This window comes from Canis lupus, chromosome 4 (genome assembly GCF_003254725.2).
Source record: "Canis lupus dingo isolate Sandy chromosome 4, ASM325472v2, whole genome shotgun sequence".
NCBI classification, from domain to species: domain Eukaryota; kingdom Metazoa; phylum Chordata; class Mammalia; order Carnivora; family Canidae; genus Canis; species Canis lupus.
In genome coordinates this window covers 65592799-65617212 of record NC_064246.1, presented here as the reverse complement: position 1 = coordinate 65617212, position 24414 = coordinate 65592799, and the positions used below count along the sequence as shown (strand labels likewise).

The 24414-nt window shown below is 36.7% G+C and overlaps 1 protein-coding gene across 1 annotated transcript in view; it reads right to left on the bottom strand.

Annotated features, from left to right (window-relative positions):
* Nucleotides 1-12417: 12417 nt before the first annotated feature.
* The window catches only part of HCN1 (hyperpolarization activated cyclic nucleotide gated potassium channel 1), a 392337-nt gene continuing 380340 nt past the window's right edge, over nt 12418-24414 (bottom strand). The window contains exons 7-8 of the mRNA XM_025434848.3: nt 19417-19581; nt 12418-16051 (exon numbers count right to left, since the gene is read on the bottom strand). Of these exons, the coding sequence (XP_025290633.3) occupies nt 15108-16051; nt 19417-19581 (1109 nt within the window). The 3' untranslated portion in view covers nt 12418-15107. The remainder of the gene's footprint in view (nt 16052-19416; nt 19582-24414) is intronic.

Here is a 24414-nt window from a genome sequence, read left to right as displayed (position 1 = left end):
ATAAAACACAGGAAGAACAAAAGGCCTGGGAGTAAAATAAAGAGTTTAGTTTTGGACATGTTTGGGTAATTAATACCTGAAGAAAGCAGTTGGATGGATGGGTTTGGAGTTCAGAGGAGAATATTAACTGGAGCTAGAGCATTTCGGGTCTAGTAAGAACTAACACTTGAACAGTGTTTGTTTTGTGTTCTGTACTCTTGTGAGCATTCAAACTAGAGGATGAGTCACTTAATACAAGGACCTCCTGAGGAAAGTACATCACTGTTATCACAGCTCCATTTCACAGATGAAGACATTTAATCTCAGTGAGGTTGAGCAACTTGCTAAAAAGTGGCAGAATGTAGAAGTGGCTGAGCTACTGTTCTAAATCAGACATCTTGTCTGCAGAGTCCAACTACTACCCTCTATTCCTTCACATAAAACAGGTCATTGAAATAGTTTAGGAAAAGTGAGATAATTTATTCAATGCTTAAAATTGTGGAACATGTGACTTGATATTCTTGAAGTCTTTGCAACCTAGTGAGACATTTAGGTGTCTAAATTTACTGATGAACAAAGCAACCCAGTTTATCCATACATACTCAAATATGCAGTACAGATCTTAAATTCTGTAGGCATTGAGGAATGGGAGCAATAGTATGAGATGGAGTTACTGAAGGTATCTGACTGAATAGCACTAGCACTCTCTAAAATTGAAACTTTAGAAGTTGTCAAGAGCCAGGGAATGAAAGGCCTCCTGTGCCATGACAAACAGTTGGAGCTTGCTGCTGATAGTAATTAAATGCCTTCAAAAAATATTAAGATTGGAAAGAGTTGAGCAGTAAAGAAAATTCAATGAGGCCTGTATAAGAAGAGGCTGTGGGATCATAATTAAAAAGGAGTCAGTTTGTGGAGAGTATTGGGGGAGAGGACACAAGAGAATTTCCAATTGATATTTTAAGATAAATCTGAAGAAGAAAGAGATGGAAAATTTCCAATGATTTCTTGTAAGATTATCTCAAGACCTAAAGGATTACTCTCAGCCATCACATGAACTTGCAAGAGATGGTAAAATGATAAGAAATGGGAGCTTTTTCAAGAATTTAGGCCATGTGTTAAATGTGTATATCTTTTTGGCTTTATCTTTCCCTTCTTTCTCAATGTTCTGCTGGAACTAAATAATCCAGACACACTAACTGTCTTAGAACAGATGCTTTTCCTTGTTCAAAGGTAATAAAATAATCAAACAAGTGTAATGTACTAACTCGGCACTAAGTTGGCAACTCTAGGCTTTTGAGTAGCCACTTAACTTTGAATTGAGTAAAATATTAAGGAATTTACTAAAGAGATGTCAAACCATCACATTTTGTCTAAGATTGTTCCTCAATAGGATCCTTGGTCACTTTTTGGAAACTAACTTGCGTCATCATAAATGCTGGGCAATACATGATGATGTATTCTATCTTGAAAAATTCTGGTTTTATAGCTGATATCTTAGTAACAATATTCTCCCAACTATTCTTTAAGAAACAAAAACTCCTAACATAAAAAGAAAGAGAGCTAGAGACAGAGAGAGAGAGGCAGATCAAGAAAAAGATTCGTAACCAGGAAGAAAAAACTGATGGTTATCAGAAAGAAGGTGTGTGTGTGTGTGTGTGTGTGTGTGTGTGTGTGCAGGGGGAGGGTATGTGAAACAGGTGATGGAGATTAAGAAGTGCACTTGTATGTAAGTGTTGTATCTCTATATTGTACACTTGGAAGTAATATTACAATGTATGTTAACTAACTGAAATTTAAATAAATTTCAATAAAAACTTTAAAAACTCCTATTGTAGACATAAATATTTATTTATTTATTTAAAGATTTTATTTATTTATTCATGAGAGACACAGAGAGAAAAGATTCCAGGCTCTGCATCAAGTTTTTTCTATACAATAATATTCTTCCTAAAAGGACGTCTTGGTTTTCTACTCAAATGCCATCAATGGCATTTGCCTAACTGTTAAGTTTGAACATTTTTAGGCTTATAATTTAGGCCTTCCTCAATTTAACACCTTTTTCTCCATAAAATTTCTTCCCTTGAGTCAAATATACCTGCAAGAATTAAAGTGCTAATCAACTCACACTAAGTTTCTGCCAAATTATTTTCTTCCTGATGAAAAATAAAATGGAAAGATTTAAAACAATGGAGCAGGGACATCTGGGCAGCTCAGCGGCTAAGCACCTGCCTTTAGCTCAGGGTGTGATCCTGGAGTCCCAGGATCGAGTCCCACATCGGGCTCCGTGCATGGAGCCTGTTTCTCCCTCTGCCTATGTCTCTGCCTCTCTCTCTCTCTCTCTCTCTCTCTCTCATGAATAAATAAATAAGATCGTTAATTTTTTTAAATAAAAAATAAATAAAACAATGGAACAATATGGAAAAGGGGGTTGGAGACTTCAGACAAATTCACTTTTATCATATTCACACTGAAATATAAATTGTAATTCTCATTTATGCATGACAGACTGTCATGTCTGTCATGCAGACTAGGAACTTGTCTCTAAAGTAAGAAGTATGCTAAAAAATATGACTCAAGTGCTAATGGTTCCAGAGTCTAGGAGAACTAGGTATGTTAAGAGCATTGGAAATTTCTAAGCATTTCAATTCATGTTCAATGGCAGAAATTCATGTCTGTAAATTGTAGCTTAAGCTAAATTGCTAACCTGCACATACACCTCATTTTAAGAGAAACATAGGCAAAAAAGGTCACAAAGTACTGTGACTGGTATATGTAGGAAATTATCTTCCATGAAAATAACATGTCTCTTTCCTAGTTATATCCCCAGTACAAAGCGGTAACTAAATTCAATCTCTAAAAATAAATTAAATTTAAAAGTAAATTTCTTTTTCTGCCTAACAGAGATTCATCTCTCCCCAAATCTGTTAAACTGTAATATCTATTTTAGCAATAAACAGTGCATGAAATGAACATCTCTAGGCTTCTGTTGATGGGCCAAGTGTCTGGTTAAATAGATGCAGCCGATTTGAAACTCCTGGAAGCTTCCATTTTTCACTCTTCATAGTTATTGGCTTATTTTAGTTTTATACTTTTATCACCTGTCTACAGACCTCGAACAACAATGTTCACCATAGTGACGCTAAAGTACTCTGACATGAGATGGATGTTTTCTTTGTGATTTATCACAAAATGATAGTGAGAAGTTTAGATCTCAGCTCCTGCTGGGAACAAAGCTTTCAGAACAAAGGCCTGATGATCTCCCATAGAGTGCTTACCAGCTCAAACGATGTTACGGTTTTGTAATTGTAGTAGGAGATTTTAAAGTATCAGTTCTAAAAAAAAAAAATCGTCTTGTATCTTCTCCCTGGGATCTTGCTGTCCAGCAGTGAACCTGAATTTAAAGGGCAGGGCTGGACAGAATGTCAAATTCTTAGGGGCAGGATGCTTGCTTCAAACCGGAGGAGTTCAATGATCTGTAGATGCCTACAGAGCTTCAGTCACCCAGTTCCTATCTCTCTCGGAGCATCAAGTAGGTGGTTGAACACTTAAACTGGATCTGCATTTCAAAAAGGAGAGTACTTGGAATATATTTCAAAAAACTGCTGCCTCTTCCTAAATAAGTCATAAAGACAAGTCTTTATATGTGTTACCGAGTCTGCGTGTGCGTGTGTGTGCATATGCATATATTCTAATCATCAACTTCATCAACAACAGTGACTACTGTTCTCTATTGCAGGTTCTTAATTTAAGGAGACATGATTATAATAATGTCTAGCATCACATATATCATACATGGCGACCTGTCTGGGGCTTGACCTCTCATGCACCAGGCTTCAGCATAAATTCTACTGACACACGTTATATGTGAAGAGTAGGCTCATATTCCCACCTCTGTATTGCATCTCATGAAGAATATTGCTGAGGCCAAAATGCCAATTAAGGGACATTGTTCTCTTGCTATTTCACCTATTACAGGACAGACACGAGAAACTAGCCTGATCAGTATTCAGATTGACTGACATCAAGAAGACTGGTTATGCGGTTGCTTACTGTTCATGGAAGTCATCTGGAAATATAAGTTGCCAAACACTTGGAAATCTTAGGTTCTGAAGAATGTTCTAGTGAATATAAGTCTGAATTTCCCTGCAAAATCAAGATTGCATGCCTAGCTCCTTCTGCTGGGAAACCTGGGAGTTAGGTATCAGGGTCACCTAGTTCACATTCCAGGTAACCCAGGATGATTTAGAAAATGCTGCTTGTATCTAGAAAGTTTGATGTGAGTCAAGAGTTGCGATAAACTTTTTGCAAGTTATCTCACGTAGTCCTCCCCAATTCCTATTCCCTTTTTCTCTTCTCTACATTGTTTTCCTCCAAAACTCCTTTCACCATCTGAATTATTTTATTTTTATTTATCTGTTATGTATTTCTTCCTAGAATGATATAAGCTACATGGAGGCACAGATTTATGTCCTTCTTGTGACATATTCATATTGTCTAGAATATATGTTGACACAGCACACATGCTCAAGAAGTGAGTTTGAAGAACTAATTATTATTTTTTGAAGAACTAACTAGATTAACCTAAATTATAAGTAGAATTAATGGTAGTATAATTAAATTATAAGTAGAATTAATTCAGTTAGTTTGACTGAACCTCTAAGGTGACATGTATGACAAGAAAATGGAAACAAATGAAACCAAATTCAATGATTAAACAGCAGGAATTCCATGCAACATGGAGAAAATATCATGGATGAAAGGACCAAGAGACTTTCTTCAGATGGTTACCATCCAGGTGACTCCTCTGGCTGTTCAAGAAATCAGCTTCTATTGGGCTATCTGGAAGGCTAGCTAATTAATAATTATTACAAAATAAGATCTATATTCTTTCTACTTTTAGTCATTTTAAATAACTATATTCTGCATTTCAAATTTCACAAATCTGATAATGGGAAACCTATATGAAAATAGAGTATACTTTGATAGTTTTGAATTAATTTAATAAATGTTTTCTGTGCTGCTGCCTCTTCTTACTCACTTTTGTTCTTCCTAATCCTAAATCTTTACTTCCTTTCATAAAATGTACTATCATATAAAAATTAGAATATCTGTTCAACAATAAGGGTATTACAGAGAGTGCAGCACAAATCCCTGTACAATAATCCTTCACCCTATCAATACCTCCTTTTTATAACTAATATTTTATAATAGAATCATTTCTCTCCTGAAATGGTAATCTTTGATAGAATCAAATTTAAAAAATAATGTTATGCCTTACATGTAATATGAATGAAACCTAATAAAAAGATATTTGTAGTAAAATAATTTAAAAAATAATGTATAAATACTAGCATGCAGTTATATCAGAACTTTTCTGAAAGATTCTCATTTTCCCCAGACAAACCCACACTCTAGGGCTTGGTACCCACTAGACTGAAATTCTACATAAAGAATTCTGCTCTTGTAAGTGCATGAGAAGATATGTACCTTCACAGTGTGCAGTTTTGTGTGAGTGTGCACAGTATTTGTTGACTTCTTATGTTTAAGTTCTGGAAAATTTTGACAACTTTTCACTCTTGAATGTGCTCTGGTAGTAGCAGAAACTCCTCATGTGTACCTAGCAATTTCCTTCCTGCTGAGCCACTGCCAGTAGGTTTGCTTCTTTCTGGGTTGAAAAGCTGCCTTTGGTTGTATTTTTAAATTTCTGAATAGGCATCACTTTTAAGTCTCTTTATATACCTACTTCAGTCCATACCATCCAGTCTCCAAAATACTCATGTTCTTCTGGAAGGGAAGTGCCCAGGATTTATAGTGAGGCTATTGTTAGTGTGTTTTAGATAAGTTATAAGTTCTTATCTATGTCAGTTCTGAAGCATAAACATAAAAGTGCCTCATTTTCCCAAAATTCCCATCTTCCTATTTTTTTAAAAATATTTAATTAATTAATTAATTAATTAATTTATTTATTTATGAGAGAGAGAATGACAGAGATAGTGACAGCAGGAGCTAGGGCATTGAGTACAATGCAGAGCTTGATCCTGGGACCCTGGGATCATGACCTGAGCTGAAGGCAGCCGCTTAACCAATTGAGCCACCAGGCACCCCTCCTCCTTCCTATTGTATTCTGTATTTTTAATATCTTGACACTGAGTTCCTATAACCTGTGCCTTCTGCCTTCACCTGTGCATTTCCGTTGTCATTATAAACTAACTAGTTCTCCATCATTTTAAAAATTTGTTATTTATGAAGATTTTGTGACTTCCTTTGGAATGCATATCTTTGTTTAAGGCATACACTTTTAGCTCCACTATACACAAAAGCACATGATTATTTGAGAGGATTTATCATAGCAAATAAGCAGATTATGAAGCACATTGTTAAGAAAGGCCCATAAAACACATCTTTAAAAAGATTGAGGGATCTGTAAAAACATGCCAGAAGGAAAGTAAGAAAAGAGAATGTGGAACTAAGTGATGGAAAAAAATCAGTCCCTTTATAATAAACCGAATTCTGTGTTACATATTCTAAGAAATCTTCATAAACTCTGCAATGTCATATTCCCTTTTGTTCTTTAGAACTAATATTGTGACGCTACTTGCTATCAAAATGAATATTTAAAGCTCCTTTCAGATATATATTTGATCTCCTTTGTTGTCATTTTCCCTCTTTGTAAGCACATACTTGAATTGCTTTTCCAAAGTGGATTGTCAGCAAAGCTTGCTTCCTTGTGAATCCAAGGGCTTGTAGCTCCTGTAGATCCTGAGATAATTCCTGATAAGGTGGGCAGATAGAAGTTTTGTTTATGTATAAAATATTAAACTAGGACAGTTTAAAAACTGAGATGTGCTGGGCCTTTGATTTTGGCTGGTGGTCAATCTCCTGGATTTATCTTGCCTTTCTACCTAAAATAAATGAATAAAACCACTTTTCAAAATTTCTGAAGCCATGGTCTCCTTATATAACATGAGCCCTTGAGTCTGTCAAATACTTTGTAATTGGGAGATAATAGCACCTTAAGAAATGTCACAGCTTCTCTTGCAAGAAACTTAGCTGTTTTTGGTCTTTATTTTTCTTTTTTCTTTTTTTTTTCCCTCAAAAACACATGTGTTTTAAGAAATATGTTGTGCTTGCGGGGAGCCTGGGTGGGTCTGTTAGTTGACCATCTGACTTTTTATTTCAGCTCAGGCCTTGATCTCAAGGTTATGATTTTGTGCCCCACATTGGGCTTCACACTGGGTATGGAGCCAGTAAAAAAGAAAGAGAAAGAAAAAGAAAGAAAGAAAGAAAGAAAGAAAGAAAGAAGAAAGAAAGAAAGAAGAAAGAAAGAAAGAAGAAGAAGAAGAAGAAGAAAGAAAAGGAAGGAGGAAGGAAGGAAGGAAGGAAGGAAGGAAGGAAGGAAGGAAGGAAGGAAGAAGAAAGAAAGAAAGAAAGAAAGAAAGAAAGAAAGAAAGAAAGAAGAAAGAAAGAAAGAAGAAAGAAAGAAAGAAACATGTGCTTGAGACCATAGGCAGGAATTACTTTAGATAAGCTATCATAGACACCTAACATTTTGCAGGTATAAACTAAACTCCTTACATAGATATAACTGTTGAAGTCACTTAAAAATACATGCAGGAAAGTTTACCTTTTACTTTCCTACTATATATGTTACAACTTAAAAGAAAAGGCATTTCCCAAACCTACTTAGGATCAGAACTTTTTCTGGGACATATTATACTGGCTATTTGGAAAGTAGTTAATATTCCTGATAAAATGCTTGAGCAATTTTCTGACAGACTTTTAAGAAATTAAGATCTCTACAGAGAATATTTCCTTACTCAACTAATACTCTGATTTATAAAGAGGTTAATGATTTTTAACCAGTAGTTTTCTAAAAGATGATTGTCAAACCAATAAATTTTTCCGTACAAAATAGTTCTACTTCAAAGGAATCTTTGCATTGACTTGCTAACTCAGAACCCTCTTGTCAAATTTAAACTAAAACTTTGACATGTTTGTAGTCAAGTTAACTGAGAAATTGTTTGAACAAACTAGCCAAAGTCTCAAAACTTGCCAACATTCATAACTTGAAGCAATTAAAATCATGTAAAAGTTTTCTGCTTATGTGGCTCATGTGAAGGCAGATAATAATCTGGCTTCAGAAAGACTAAACTTTGATTATGGGTACCAATTTAAGAGGTTATTATCTGAGAGTTTCACATGTGGAGAATGAAGAGTCAATGCCATTTATTCATAAAAATGTAGAATGCCATATGTCAATAATCATCCATTTAAAAATAAATGAAAACAAGCCCAAATTAGTGGCTCTGATCATTGTTTTTTTGTGAGAGTAAAAATAGCTTAGATATAAAACTATCAAATTATTAGACCTTTATAAATAAATCACAAATCTTTAGATTTTTGAGGGTTTGAATTTGGGAAGACATATTTATAGAGAGATGGGTGGGGAGTGAGAAAGAGAGAAGTAGAGAGAGTCTTTTGGAACATGTCTAGGACTTCCGGTGCAATTTATGAGCCACACATATAAAAACAATCACATTTTGTTTTTAATCGCAAATAGTGACACTAAAAGACATCATTTCCTGTGAAGGAAAATAGGGCTTCAGAAGAGTTTTGGCTAACTCCTAAAATGGAATCTACTATTACTGAGATATACCACTGTTGAGACTCTTCCTATCAACTTGCTTTGAGTCCTAAGGGCTGTTCTGAACTGTTGGGGGAGTCAAAGGTATTTTGATTCATGTGAACATCCTTGGGATATGTGTTTGGTATTTTAAGATAAGTACTGTGAGGAGGACAGTAATCACCTGATCTTTTAATATGTTTGTTAACAAGCCAATATAGTTGATTTACTTTGATCCTTGGTATGGAGAAAAATGGAGAATGCATGCTATATAGTGCATACATACCTTATCTGTTAAACACTTTATTTTTCTCAAATGAGATATTTCACTACATTAGATATCAGAATATCATACCTTGAGCAATTCAGAAATGCACATTTTCAAGAGAATTTTAGTATGTTAGGTTGATTATAGATCTTAGAGGATAGTTAGGCAAACAATTTTTATTTTGAAATGCTTGGAAGCTAAGGCCTTGGGCAAATACATTATAAGAAACAAATGAGAATACATTCGGCAAACTTCTTTTGAATCTTTTAAACTTTTCTGAGTTATGCTCTTTCTTCTCTCAAAACAAATTCTCCCAAATCTGAGCAGTTTCCTTCAAAAATTTAAGAGAAACCAAAAAATCTTTCAAAAAAATATCTTTGCCTCTACAAAGCTAAATTTTCTCTGGGGAAAGATATGATTAGTCTGGTAAAAAACCAATTTGTTTCTTTTCGGTAAAATTGCTTCATTTTTAAAAGAATGTCTGAATAACTCTGAATCACTTGTATTTATTTATATAAACCTAATGAAACTTAAAATAGTCCTTAGCTTTTGAACATTATATTTACTCAGACATGTTCAATTAAATAAATAAATTGTTATTAACTGTTATTATTTAAACATTTACAATTAAAAAAATGAAGAGATGTTTCCCTTTGGGAATAAGTGGCCACTGATTCTACATTAGAAATGTAAATAGCCCCCCAAACTACCCATCTTTGTCAATCTTTGAAGTGTAATGCCTTCTGTAAGATTTGGAGAATCTTTGGAGTTTTAACCAAAACTGTTTCATCGTTTCTTTCTGTTCATACGGGTCCTCACTCTCATATTCTTAAATTCTCCTCCATCCCCTTTATGCTTGTCTTAAGCAAAGTAATTTCCATTTCAACTTCTAATCCCCTGTTGTCCTGTTCAGCAAACCTAGGATTTTCCTTGGGATCCAGCCTCTCTGCAGGATTGTGTGGGATTCTAAATAGTTACCCACCTCCCTCCGGCTCCCCATTTGCTTTCACAAATGACTTTTCCTGTCTTGTTAGCAAAACACACATTTCAACATGTATCCACTCAACTGGAAATCTTGGTTTCATAAAATTAAGAAGACAAAGCATAAAAGTGTAACACCATTGGTCCAATATTAAACGCTCTTTAGGAGGTTTAAAACCAGGATTTCTCATTCATTTTATGCTCTTCTTTGGCCTAAGATAGTGGCCAGCAGTAATGAAATGTCCATGGCCCCAATCACCTGCTCTGGTGAACATCCATATTTTTAAAAAGTGTGTTTCCTTTGTCAGGAAAGGTTAATTCTTTGTCCGGCATTTCACACATTACTCTTGGAAACAAATCCAGAACCTTATGGACAAGACCTTTTTATATCAACTTAAATAATTCTCAGGGTGTGATGGGGGCAAATAAGGGCAGGGCCTCTGACACAGAAACCCTTCGAAGCCCCTTTTGTCCCATCAGAGGCTCAATAGGAAGCAGGATCAGGATGAGGGAGGCAACTGAGGCAAGTCATGGAAGCACAGGTTTCGATCTTGTCTTCATTTAAGATCGTATTGTGACATTTGGTTCGTCATTGATTATTACTTTGATTTTTTTAAACATTGCATTAAAATACTGTTTGCCTTGGTTGCTGAGAGCTTTTTGGTTGCTGAGAGCTTTGGCACCTCAGATTTTGTATATGAGGCCTTTCTCATGTTAGCTCGTGCTGCCCGGCTGAGGGAGACCAGCTCCCTATCTGATCGTTCAGTGACAGAAGAGAATATGCTTGAATTTGGGGGATAGGGAACAATGATTTCAGTATTCAAAACCTGAAAAGCAGCCAGGTATGACAAAACTGCCAATATTTTCTTCTAAATAATTAATATAATTATCTTTGTTTTGCTATAGATTTGTGAATAGGCCACGAAATTATTCTTATGTACAAAAGCTCATGCTTCGCATGTCCTAGAGTGATAAAGAAAATGATGAAGAACAAAAGGACAAATATTCACAGAAATGTCCATTGTCCCCGGGGAAGGAAGGAATGTGGCCTTTGGTCAAAAACTCTAAAATGGGAAGAGGAATAAGAGTCCTCTCACTGGATTTGCATCTACATCCTTGATGAATTTAGGTAGAGTAATTTATACTTTTTTTTGCTCCCTTTTAAAAGCAGGCCTTCTCTTCATGATTGAATTCATTGTTGCCGTTTTATAAAAAATAGATGGCATTTTTAAAAAGGACAGAAACAAAATTGCTTAAGAAAGTCACTACTTTTCAGGGCCAGTAGCAGGTATACTTAACTCTGAATACAACAGCAAATTTTCTTTATTTCATCTTATTTTCCTGGAGAAAGGACATATTAAATAAAGTTATAGAACTGAGCTAACAATGCAGTGCATGAAGCCGGTCACACTTGCTTAAATTTGTAACCATTACTTTCAGGACTCAAAATGCCTACTGATGCTCGGCATCCAATTATTCTATGAGGACTCCATTTCTTTTGCATTGCACAGAATAAGTAATTTTCAACTAGGCAGAGCATGTGTTAAAATTTTGCGAGGTGTAGTGTAATTATACGAGCAAAACAACTAGACCCGTATCCTAAAAGGATAGAGGCATAAGAGAGGTAAATCTTGTTCAAACAGCTGAATGTCATAAATTATGAAAGTAAAATTCGTAAGAGCAAGTTAGCATAGTAAAATTATAAAATTAAGAAATATAAACCCTTAAATTTAAAACGAAGTCATGAGGATTAAAAAAAAAATAGGCCTGAAAGAGGATAGAGATCACTTCTATTTTAAAGTGTAAATAATTTGGGATTTGAAATAATAGCATCTAAAATTTAAAACACACATATTGTTTAAATCACCCAAGTCCTTTAGGAATTATTCTAACTTGACTGTGAACTTTGTAGTGTCCTGCAGATGTTATGCTCACTTAAGCTTACAGATAGCAAAATAACTGCCTTTTTAAAAGTGGGATGGTGTCCGTCAGGGAATCATTCACTTATGGAGTGGTCACTGAGACCCAGAGACAGGCTATTTATTTGATGAATAGAGTCTATTGCCGTTCCTGCCATTTATCCTTACAGTTTTCAAGAATTCTTCATTCAGTGTAATAAACTCTATGTCAGGCTCTTTTAGATCTGATTCAAAATCCACTTGTAAAGGCAGGTTCTATCACTGAAAGACTTTGCAAGGCCCAAGGCTATCATAAAAGAGGTTTGTATAATAAATTATAAGGTGACTTTTTTTTTTCATCTCTAAATCTAATAGCACAGAAATGACTGTGTTTTTGAATTAGGCAACAACCACATGTTAAGGAGGCACAAAGAATTAAAAACTTCATCTAGTACTACACAAAGAAGTAAAACACAGGGATAACTGGAAGACCCATGTTCTATTTACCTTCCTCACTACTGTCATAGGCTATAATTAACTTTATAATGACTGTCAAATATAAGCCCTCTTGGAAATCTTATGAGGTAAAGGTAGAAGAGGCAAATCTTTACTCATTAATAAAACAAAACATTTGATTAGAGTATATTGATAAAATAAAATATTCATGATTTTAGTTTATTTTCTGTTGAATTTATTAATAATCTTTATATATATTTATATATGTATGGCTTTGAGCAAAGACAAAAGAAATACTCTAATTCGTCCCTGATCATACAGTTGTTTTAAGAGTCAGCTATTCTACTATTTTTCCAGCAGCAGAGAGACCAACCTTTTCAATAATACATTTCTTTCTGTACAGATTAAAACTCCATACTTGTGGGCTTGACTATGTACAGAGAAAAGAGGTCACTTTTCAACTAGCAATGGACTTTTATATTACAGGAATGTGAGTCATTTTTTTTTCTTAACCTAAGCATATATATTCATTCATATATGTATATAATTTACCCTGTGCCGTTTTATTAGTTTAACATATAAACCTTAATTTTTTTTGTCCATTCTGTTACAAAGTGAATAAAAATTTTATGGTTGCACTGAAAGACCATGCAATTCAATTTTGCTTATGTTTCCCAATAGTGCTCAAAATAAAAAACCAAAGATTTATATATAAAAATATTTCACTACCAAACCCATTAGTGCTATCAAATGTAAACCTTTAATAATTTAAAGGACCAATACATGATCTTAATAAATTGAAGTTAATTCTCAATATTTTAATAAAATAAAGGAGTTTTGTACTGATATGTAAATGGTCTTGCAGCTTTCCCAAAGGCTCTAGGGAGACTGAACAATCCCCTTCTTACCCCAGTCCTGACATGCCATCAGATGTCACCAGCATGTTAATGACAACATTACATTGACTAGCATTGTTGATAACTTCCACACAAGCTGGGATCTGTTAGAAATGAAACATAACAACTCATTTTGGTATAATAGGTATTATATCCGTAAAAGGCATAACAGGCAGCATGGATCCATTTTAGAGTTTTTGCTTTTATTTTGTATTCTGTCCTCAAGTCTATCTGGAGGCCCTGCCCCATTGAATGTGTGATCTTGTTAAGTTCTTCTTAAATGTATCGCCAGGGTCAAAGATACCGAAGACCTCCGCTTTAGGTCATCCTCTTAACTTGGGTTATTTACAGAAGTCGGTTATTAGGGATCTTCCAATTGTGTTCCAGTCATCCACCACATTTGTGGGGTGCATTAGGCACAAATGATTACTAAGGGACTTCTCTGAGAAGAAGCAGATGTTCACAGGTCATGGAGAGTTAGGGAAACAGACAAACAAACAATGCTCACATTCAATTTGCCCCTGGCTTTCTGTCATCACGTCCATACATTTTCCAGCACATTCCAAATAACAAACCTCCTGTCTAAGGGCTATGTTAGTCACCACATGCCTTAAGATTTACTAACTGTTTTATTACAATATACATAGAACAAAGTGTGTGCTCCCAAAAAGACATGATGCTATCGTGTGTTTAGTTATTTTAAATTAACACCAAGGTAGACTACCAACTATCAACAGTGAAGACACAGAACACACTGGCAACTCCAAATCAAGCTGTGGTTTACAAATCATCATTCAAATAATAGTAATAATAGTAATATTATTAAATGAAAGTGGAAACCTCACTTCTAGACTTAAGTCAGAGATCCAAGTCAGCCTTATAGGAATTTTAAGATAGGCAATTAATGAATGGTTATACTTTTCTAGAAATGAGGAATACTGTAAGCCTCTCCCTACAGTGACTGATCTGAACCTATTTTTTTTTTTTTTTTCCAAAAAGCATGCAGGGACTATTTTCAGATGCTTGGTTATGGCAAGAAGGAAGAAAAGTAATGATTTTCGGTGTAATACAAGCAATTTGTAGAATTGAGCATACAGTTTTGCATAAAACATTGCAGGTTAAAATAATATTGTAGGTTTCAAGCCATTGCAGTACAGTTGAATAACTGCTACAATTAGGTTTTGTAAAATTTCAAACTCTAAGTTTTGAAGTGAAGCAATAAAACTAAATTCTTGAGTGATGACTTTTACCTTCCTACAGCACAGAATAGCTATTTTTATTTGGGTTGAAAAAGTTATTTACAACTAACATTGATTGAGTCTTGGTAAAAGTCCGATAACACATGAAGACAAATATCCCCTCAGCTTTCTGAAAGATCAGTGAACGGGTCTGAGGTTAGAGATATTCGTGACAGTGGCAATGCTAGTCTCCAACCGCGGCCAAGCATCCCGTGTGTTCTGTAACCTAATTCAAAATTGAAAGCACCAAAATACAATTTAGATCTATAAAATGGGATTCGCTCTTTAATTCTCCGTAATTAATGATTAACAATTTAGATGCAGAGACACAGCTAATGAAAGAAGTTTTAGTTGGTGCTATTCAGTAGTAGCTCACTTGAGTTGCCTTTTAAAATCAGAGTTTTGTTTCCACCGAATCCAAGAACTCCTCATAAAGTAGAAGAAATACACATATCAAAGGAAGTCGGTAAAAGTAGGTTAAAAATAAATGATCTTACAACAACATTTTAAATCCTTTAATGAGTTAAAGAAAGGAAGACATGTAACACTGAATGCTAAACAGGTCTTTTGAACTTCTCTTGGGAATTTAGATAGATATTTAATAGTAGATATATATTTATATATTTTACATTTTGCGTGTAGGCCAGAGCTGTCTAAAATATCTCTTCATAGTAGGCTAGAGGAATCTATCAGGAGATAGAATAAAATAGGATCTGAGAAGATTCTCAGTTTATCAGTGTTTCTTTCTGCTTTGACAATCAGCAGGGATCATAAATTCGAAGCAAACCGTGGCTTTTCTGCCTCTGGGTCTGTAGTTAAGACTGAGGAGGACTCTCTGGGGAGAGCCGCTGCTGGTGGAGGGGGCGCGGGGGGCGCTCCTCGGTTCGGGGGGATGGCTCCCGAGGACATCTGTCGGAACAGGGTGACTCGCTGCGGGACGGTGCCCCTGCCCCCCGCCTGCAGGCCCGGGCCGTGGACGGCTGTCACGGGCTGAGGGATGGAGGCCAGGGACTCGCCCACAGTGGGGTGCGGTCTGGACATGAGCGTGGCAACCTCGTGGGGCAGCGAGGGCTGCGAGGCCGACAGGGGCCTGACCTCGCGGGTCAGGCTGGCGTTGTGGAGCGCCTGGGTGCTCCTGTGCACGTCGTTCCTCGGCGTGGAGCCGCCGCCGGGCGTCTGCGGCGGCTGCGGGGGCTGCGGGGGCTGCGGCGGCTGCGGCTGCGGCTGCGGGGGCTGCGGCTGCGGGGGCTGCGCGGGCTGCGGGGGCTGCGCGGGCTGCGGGGGCTGCGCGGGCTGCGGCTGCTGCGCGAGCGACAGCTGGGACGCCGTGGGGGAGGCGTAGTGGAAAGTTCGAGCGGCCAGCGGGCTCTGGACGGGCGGGCTGCACACCGCGGTGGTGTAGGAGCAGGGCGAGAGCACGGCGGAGGGCTGCGGGGTCTGGGTGCCGGGGCTGGGGGAGTGCAGGTTGCCGTGCGACAGGCTGGGCGCGGAGTACACCGGCGGGGACTGCGTCCTCGCGCGGCAGGTCGGAGTCGCGGTGGAGGAGGTGGAGTTCAGGGCTGTCATCTGCGGGTAGTTGATCGGAGCGATCGCCTGCACCATCTCCCGGTCGTGCTTCACGATCTGCTTCAGGATCTCGTTCTCCTGATTGTTGAACACCCCGGTGTTCAGATCCTTCTGGAACTTTTGCAGCAGAATTGAATTTTTCTTCCCTGGCAGCGAAAGAAAGAGAGCCACTTAGAAAGCCTCCGGAGGACGGGCGGCAAGCCCGGGGGACAGCGGCTCCCCGGGACAGAAGCGGGGACAGAAGCGGGCCGGCGCCTCGCACAAGCGGCTTAAAAGCCAAGTACTCACCCCTAGACCCAAACGGACAGGCGCCTCCTGCCCCTCACACTTCCTCTATCTGCCTGGGAAATCTTACCTCCTATGCAAGTCAGGTTGAGAAGTGTGTAATATGGGCAAAGCCACCTTACAGAAGAAAGGGAGAGGCTTGACACGAGAGCTACTCTGAAGAGCGGGAGAAGAAAGGGCATTTGGGGGTCAGGATGGGCCTGGAATCAAACTTAAGTTTAAAGCTACCTCCCCCCCCCTCTCCCCACCCCCAAAGGCCAATAGGACATTTACTCTGTGACAGGTACTCTACAAAAGGCTTTAGGTAAATTTGTTTTCTTTAATCCTCAACTCCTGGAGGTGGGTGTGGTTGTAACCCCATTTCACCCAGAAGGAGAACGGGGACAGAGCAAGGTTAAGAACAATGTCCAAGAAAACCTGGTGAATAAGAAACAGGAATGGGGAAGGAAGATCCTTAGGAAGGGCAGCCAGCCAGCCACACGCATTTGCATCATGTGAGTGCTTTCTAGAAATGCAGTCTCTTAAGCCCCATCCTACTTGCTGACCAAGGTGCTGCATTTTACTAAGATCCTCAGGTGATTCGCACAGGCAAACTGGAGAAGCCCTGTGGCAAGTCCTTTACTTTTGACCAGTGCCCTATAACTGTGATCTCCCCCCCACCACCCCCATAATCATATTCTTCTCATCTCTGGAGCTTTGAAAAATACTGATTTTTGTCTGAAGCCTACCAATTAAATCGGAATAGCCAGATTTCAATACTTTGGAAGCATATTTCCTCAGAGGATTGTTATGCGTGGCAGGTTGAGAACCATTCCATTTTCTGGAAGGTCTTTGTGAGGATTAAGGGGTATGGTTTATGGCAGGTTCTCCGCTCCCTCTAGAATCTCAATAAGCATTACTTCTCTTTCCTGCCACTGTCTTTGGAGCGGTTTGCAATAAGCAGACATTCTCTGGCAGGATAACGATAGAATCAGAATTAGATTGATGAAAGAGGGAAAAATCAGCGATTTTTGGTGACATCATTGGTAAAATAATTCCCAGATAAGTATTGTAACTGAAAAGTGAATCAATTTGCCATATTACTAAATAAAGTTAGAGTTAGAAGGGATGCTTTTTAATGGAAATATATGTTATAAATTACTGCTAGAAAACTATCATTTTAAATGACTTCCAAAATAAATGCTTGTCTCTCCTTATAGAACTATTTTAAATTTCTAAAGAAGAAAAGCTGCTATATTAGTAAAAAATATAAATGCTGTTTCAGCATATTGCCTTAACTAAATATGGTCTACACATATAGGCAAAAGCTACAGAATGGACAGGGACAATATTTCTTTGTGATCATGTGAATAGTCAACATTTCATAATGTAAATATTTATGAACTTGTGGAGAAATACTATAATTTTAATGCACTGTTCAAATTTTATAAAGATCAAAACTGCAAATGCTTGGTGCTTATTAGCAATTTTATTGTCTCTATTATTGATTGTAAGCCATTTCATGCAAATTTTCTTATAAAAATTAATTGGAAAAAGTGAATAGAGTGAAGCTGTATCAGATTAACATAAATTCTCTATTAAAATATCCTCATTTTAATGCTTTCTCTAAAAGACATCTAGCTGGCTTAGGAAAAAACTCATGTGCTCAGAAATTAGTCTCTAGCTCTACCATGAGCACTCACATACCACAAAGAGGTAATTATTTTCAAATTAAATAAAGATGCTTTCAGGAATACCCACTTTTATGGGCACTGTCTCGACACTATGTCCTATTACATGTCTAAGTTGTCAGTATGACTTTCTAATCTGTGTGTTATGTCTAATGATAATGTCCAAATGTCACCTTTACTTCTCCTAATCTAATTTCAGGCCTTTATGCATCTGTCATCCCACTTCTGTAGAAGGAAAGAAAGATACAAAGTGCGTAAGAAAAGCTGACGTAAGACTACATCAATAAAAAATCCTTACCTTAAATAAGAATGAAGCACTTGTTTACTTCCAAGTGATCTCAACCCCATCTCCTTTGAGATCATTGATTCCTTCATCCCTCCCTACCACCTCTCTTCAAGAATGTTCATTGTGTACTAGGTACTGTGAATTTAATAGTGAATTAGACATGACCTCTACACTCACAAATCTTAGCATCCTTAGAGCAGTTACAGTAAGAAAAGCAGTATTGTGATGGAGGAAATTCCTAGGAGTGTGAGAGAACCTACTCAGGATATTCAGCGTAGGAGTGGGTGGGAGGTCACAGAAGCATTCTACAGGGGATGGAGTAGAATTAAGAGGGAAAGGGGGCAGAGCAGGGTAAGGTGGGGAAAAAGGATTTAAATGTAGAAAATGAATGCATACCACCTTCTGACATTAGAATGTTCCAGCATATCTTGGGAAGCTAATAGCAAGCCAATCTGATCTAACTTTACTATAGCAATTACTCAAATCTTTAAACTAGTGTAACTAATGAGGTCTAACTTATAGATTCTTATTTGAGAGCAGAGAAGACTTTAAAATAAGTTGATGTTTACAAAGTAAAGCATCTATGTAGGGTACTTCTATCAAGGCTTTTCCTGCTTGAGTCTGTATTACAAACATTTCGAGAAGTTTCTACTGAGACAATTAAAGTGTACAAGCTTTCAGTTCTCAATATAAAGATAAAAATGTAAAGTTGATACATAATTTTTTTTTAAAAACCTTGTGGTAAAATTATTTGGTTTGTAATATAGACTCATACTATTGTATTTTTAGTTCTATTTTAGTGCTACCTAAAATTTTTATCGTTGCTTTTTACCTGAAGATTCAAACTGTTTTGGCATCACTGGGGAAATCAGATTGAACAGCTAGTAAAAATAGAGATGATTAAATAAACCCAGAATACTTAGAGAAGAGAAAGTTAGTAGAAATAAGGCTAGAGCTAACTGCTATTTCTAAGCTAATTAATTAGGCAACCTATGATAGCATTTAGGACTTAACAATTGCAAACATGTATCAGCCCACTGGAGCATAACTAAATTGTACACCAAAAATGACAGAAAGCTGAAGAGAGGGTAGCCCCGGTGGCCCAGCGGGTTAGCGCTGCCTTCAGCCCAGGGAGTGATCCTGGAGACCAGGGATCGAGTCCCACGTCGGGCTCCCTCCATGGAGCTTTCTTCTCCCTCTCTCTCTCTCTCTCTCTCTGTCATAAATCAATAAAATTTAAAAAAAAAAAAAAAAAAGCTGAAGAGAGTACCTATCCGATCTAGTCGGTCAATGGCAACCGTCTCAAAGGCTCTCCTCATCATTGGATATTCCTCCAGGACCTCATTGAAATTGTCCACAGAAAGTGAATAAAGACGGCAATATGTATCAGCTCGAACACTGGCAGTACGGCGTCCCTTGGTCAGCAAGCAAATCTCTATAAAAACAAGAAAGGAAGATTTATTTGGTAATTTTGGTTCAAAGACCGCTAAGACTCACAATTTTAACAAAGTGTCATGCTGTGATCAACCAATGATTGGCAGTGTTTTCTATTTTATCAGTAATTTTCTTCTGACAGTAATATCCAATGGACAATACTCAACTTTAAAATAATATTCTTTGTTAAATAGTTAAAGCTTTTAGTTCAAATGGAAAGCTGATCCATTGCCTATCCTTCGGCCCTCATTCCAATGCATCTGAAATAACAATAAAAATGTAGAAAAGGAAATCATAAATTCACAGTGGAGTTGAATACTGGAAGAAACCATAATGAGACAAGATTTTTATAAAGTTTGGAAAGCAAAAAGCAGATCATATGATATAGATAGAAACTAAAGTGAAACCAAAGTGAACCCAAACATTGGCCTAGAAAGTCCTAAGATCAAGAAAAACTGGACCAAGGATCCTGAGGAATGCATTTCGGGCATGCCTCATGTAGTTCGCATATTCCCAATGAGACTGGTATAGAAAATTATATTCCAAATGCACAGAGAGGCTTTCTATTTCAATAATTTCTAAGAAGATTTTTTTCTTGAGAACTGGATTTCCAAAATATAGTAAGCAAACATTTGCAAATTTGGAATCCCTTATTTGCTAGCTAAGTAAATCTGCAAGTGATAATTTTTATTTTGTTTTCCTAAATTTAATTAAACTGTATATATTTTGAGTTTTTTAAAAAAAAATTGAAATAATTTAAAAATTTAGTTTCAAGATAACCAATTTGAAAAGAGAAATGAGAGAAGTATTTCTGAATGCACAATTTCCTAACAAGGAAATAACAGCAAAATAATTATTGAAAGGGGCTAAATTCACACTCTTCTCAACTTAACTAAGTTCAGTTCATGTTAATAAACACAGTGAATTGGGATCCCTGGGTGGCGCAGCGGTTTGGCGCCTCCCTTTGGCCCAGGGCGCGATCCTGGAGACCTGGGATCAAATCCCACGTCGGGCTCCCGGTACATGGAGCCTGCTTCTCCCTCTGCCTGTGTCTCTGCCTCTCTCTCTCTCTCTCCCTGTGTGACCATCATAAATAAATAAAAATTAAAAAAATAAAAATAAATAAATAGACACAGTGAATAAATTATGTGGTAGGCATTATGTGCTTGATGTTGGGCTGGAAATATGAATCAAACAGAATATCAAAGTTTGAGTTACTTATATACTGACGGTTTTAAAAAAAGAGTTCATCTTAATTGGGAGTTCATTTAAATGCAATCTGGTAAGAACAATGATACAGACGGTGGGCATTCTGGAAATATTAAGAAGCACATCTGAACCAATCTGGGAGGATAGCATTTTAGGAAATGCCACCTAAGCAACCACTTATGTTGTTGTTCATGCTGGTAAACATGTTGCAAATTTAATAAGTAATATTGTGGAGTGTTCATGCTTGTGTGCATGTGTGTGTGTATGGGGAGTATGTAGAAAGATGAGTCTATATTGGTAAATATTTAAACATAAAGCTATTATGACGCCATAGGATCTTCTGGCCCCTCTAACCTAAACAATGCAATTAAAGGAAGTGTTTTCAGCACTACCCCAATATTAAATTCCCATTGGTCACTCAAGTACTAATGTCATATTATATAATTTATGATTGGCACATTATGGTCAATAAGCTGATGAGAAATGTATTACTTCTAGGTGTTGCTTTCAAATCTGTGCAAGTTGTCACGTGGAATGGTTAGGTTATAAGCCTCATGGAAAATAACTAGTTAAGATGCAACAGAGATCTTAAAAAGTATCTGTTATCTTCAACCCAGAAATTTCACGGGACAATCTAACCCAAGGAAATAGTCTGTAATTAGAACAACATATACACAGTGATATATATATTTATTTAAACATCTGAAAATGTGAGAATGCCCTAACTGTTTAACAAGTCAAGATTCAACCAGTTACGTGGCCACTGGGTGAACTATGTGGCAATTATTAAAAGTGAAGCTTTCAAAGTCAATGTGATAACAGAATGGTCGTGAAAGCTTAAGTGAGAAAAGAAGGAAACAAGATTGTAAATACAATCTGATAAAGATGATCAAAATGATAATAATATCTACCAATATGCCTTGTTCTGGATAAAAAACATTCCTTTTTGCAGATGTGTATTTTTCAACCTCCCTTTATATAAATTATTTTTATTTGTGGTGTGCATAACTTTTATTTTAAAAACTTCAAAAAATTAATATCTAAGTGCACAGAATAGGAAACAAAAAACAGGAAATGAGGGAATGCAAACCTGTTATTAGTAATTACTACTGTAGGAGATTTCTTCAACTTTACCTTCCATTCTTTTCAATATATTTTTGTTTTGGCCCTTAGATGTTTAATTTCCAAATGCTTTCCATTTTCCTATGTTTATTGCTCTCTCATTATATCCTTTTCTTTCATTATGGATGTAATGTCCACTCTCTTCTGATGGGTGTTAAGAGTTCTGATTGTGAATGACACATATGAACAGACCTCAGTATGTTTCACAAACATAAGTGGAAGAAGCAAGACATGAGTCCACACATTATACGATTCCATGTATATGAAGTAGCCAGAAAAGGCAAATCTATAGAGACAAGCAATTGGTTGCTTGGGATAGCAAGTGGGAAAGGAGAGTGACAATAAATGGGTACAAGGAATCTTACCAGAGTGATGAAAATGGTCTAAACCTGACTTATGGTGATGGTTTCATAATTTGGTAAATTTACTAAAAAAAATGAATTGTACATTTTAAATGGGTCAACTGTATATGTAAAATATATTGCAACAAAACTGTGAAAATGAAAAAAAAAGGGCTTTGGTTTCAATATTTTATACGTTTATATTTTAAGTCCTCTTCTGTTTTCCTGAATTCTTTCTCTTCACTACTTCTGCTATGTCTACTCACTATGTCTAGATCTTTCCCTTGAATGTTTAATGCTTTCTTTGGGTAATCCATTGACATCTGAAAAGTCTGGTGAAGTGGCATAATTTGTTGATTTGGAGTTTCTCTTTAGAGAAATGAGATGGGCAGTCTGTTCTCATATGTCCTTAAATGCCAGAATGGAGAAGGCTTTACTCCAGGGTCACTAACCTCTGTTCTAGCTGTCCTAGTTCTCTGCCTTCTTCAATCGCTTTCATAGAAGAATATTGGGAGAACCAATGCCTGGACAGCAGAACAGGCTGTTCTGCAACGTGGGGTAAGGGAGAGAGAGTCCTTTGTACCCTATGCAGGCCTTGGGTAGGTCACTTGTTTTCTCCCTCACTTTTCATTTGGCCCTCTTAGTCCTAGGCTATCAGCTGGGAGCCATTCTTCGGTTCTGTCAGGCGATCTGCTCCCTCCCCAGCCACAGTCTACCTATATCCATATCATCTATATCTATCTATCTATCTATCTATCTATCTATCTATCTATCTATCTATCTCTATCTATATATTCCAAGTTCCTTCTATTTTCCCTTCAAGCTTCAGTAGTAACCACTAGCATACTTAAAACAAATTTTTGGCTTAAACAACTGAAATTTTATGTCATCACAGTTCTGGAGGCAACACAAACTTCTTCAGTCATTATTTCTTGGCATCTCCTCAATAATTTGTAGTGAGAACCAGAACAAATGAAGGTATATTCATGAGAGGAGAATTAGTCACTGGTCCGTGTGAAAATCACTTTAAATAGTCCCTTCTTTTAAAGCCTCCAGACTCTTTGTTTCTATCATGAATAACAAAATGAAAAAATGCCACACACTTAGCAATGAGAAAAGCAAACCTTCTGATCGTAAAAGAGTCTTAGATTTCGTAAACTGAATTTCCAGATTCAGTATGTGAATGGAGCAGTTGCTTCTCTGTGAATTAATTTTTGCTTAATCTTAAAGTTATTTTGAAGATCTACTTATTGAGGGAATACAGTCCTGTGTCAGGTGTTACAGAGGTTTTGTGTATTTACTTGGTGTGTGGATTTGGGTTTAGGTAAAAAACAGAGAAAGAAAAACCATTTTATTCATCTGTAACTCATACTATCCTTTAGGTGCCTAAGAAATTTATTAGTATTTATTAGTATTTATTTATTTAGTATTTATGTATTTATTTATTTTAGTATGTATTTATTATTAGTATGTATTTATTAGTCTGTCACTGTTTTTATTTTCTTTTATTTTCTTTTATTAGATTTCCTAAGTATTACTTATCTCCCTCACTCATTTTAAAGACAGCAATCATACAGTGACATTACTGTTTGCTTCCCTGTGAGTGCAACCTTGAGTTTTGAGCCCAGAGAAAATTATTTTAAAAAGCTTATGCGTACATCAATGATAGTGGACGAATTCAAGACCCACACTAAGTTCTATTCTTAAGTTTTAGATAATGTAATATCGGTTCCTTGCGAGGTATAATAGAACTTGCCAAAAGATTTGTAATAGAACTTGCCAAAAGATTTATGTACTTTCTTTAAACAACACAACATATCTTTGTGGGTTTTGTGCAATATCTATAATGAAGAAAGTATCTAGAAGGTCTAGTAATATTTTCTTCGGTGTAGATAATGTCGTTACCCACCAGGTAGAAAATTAACTTGCTTTTGGGTGCTCGGATTGACGTCACACAAAAAGCAAAACACGCAATGAAATAAAATTGAACTCCCAAAGAACAAACTAAGTGCATATTACAGATGTAAGCTTCTAAAAGAATCTTACGGCATATTTTCTAGACATGTTGCTTGTTCCAATCTCTCTACTTTTCTTCTCATTTATTTACTGTTTGAGAACTCAGCTAGGAATTTCCCAGTGGTGCAATCACTGCTTTAAGAATT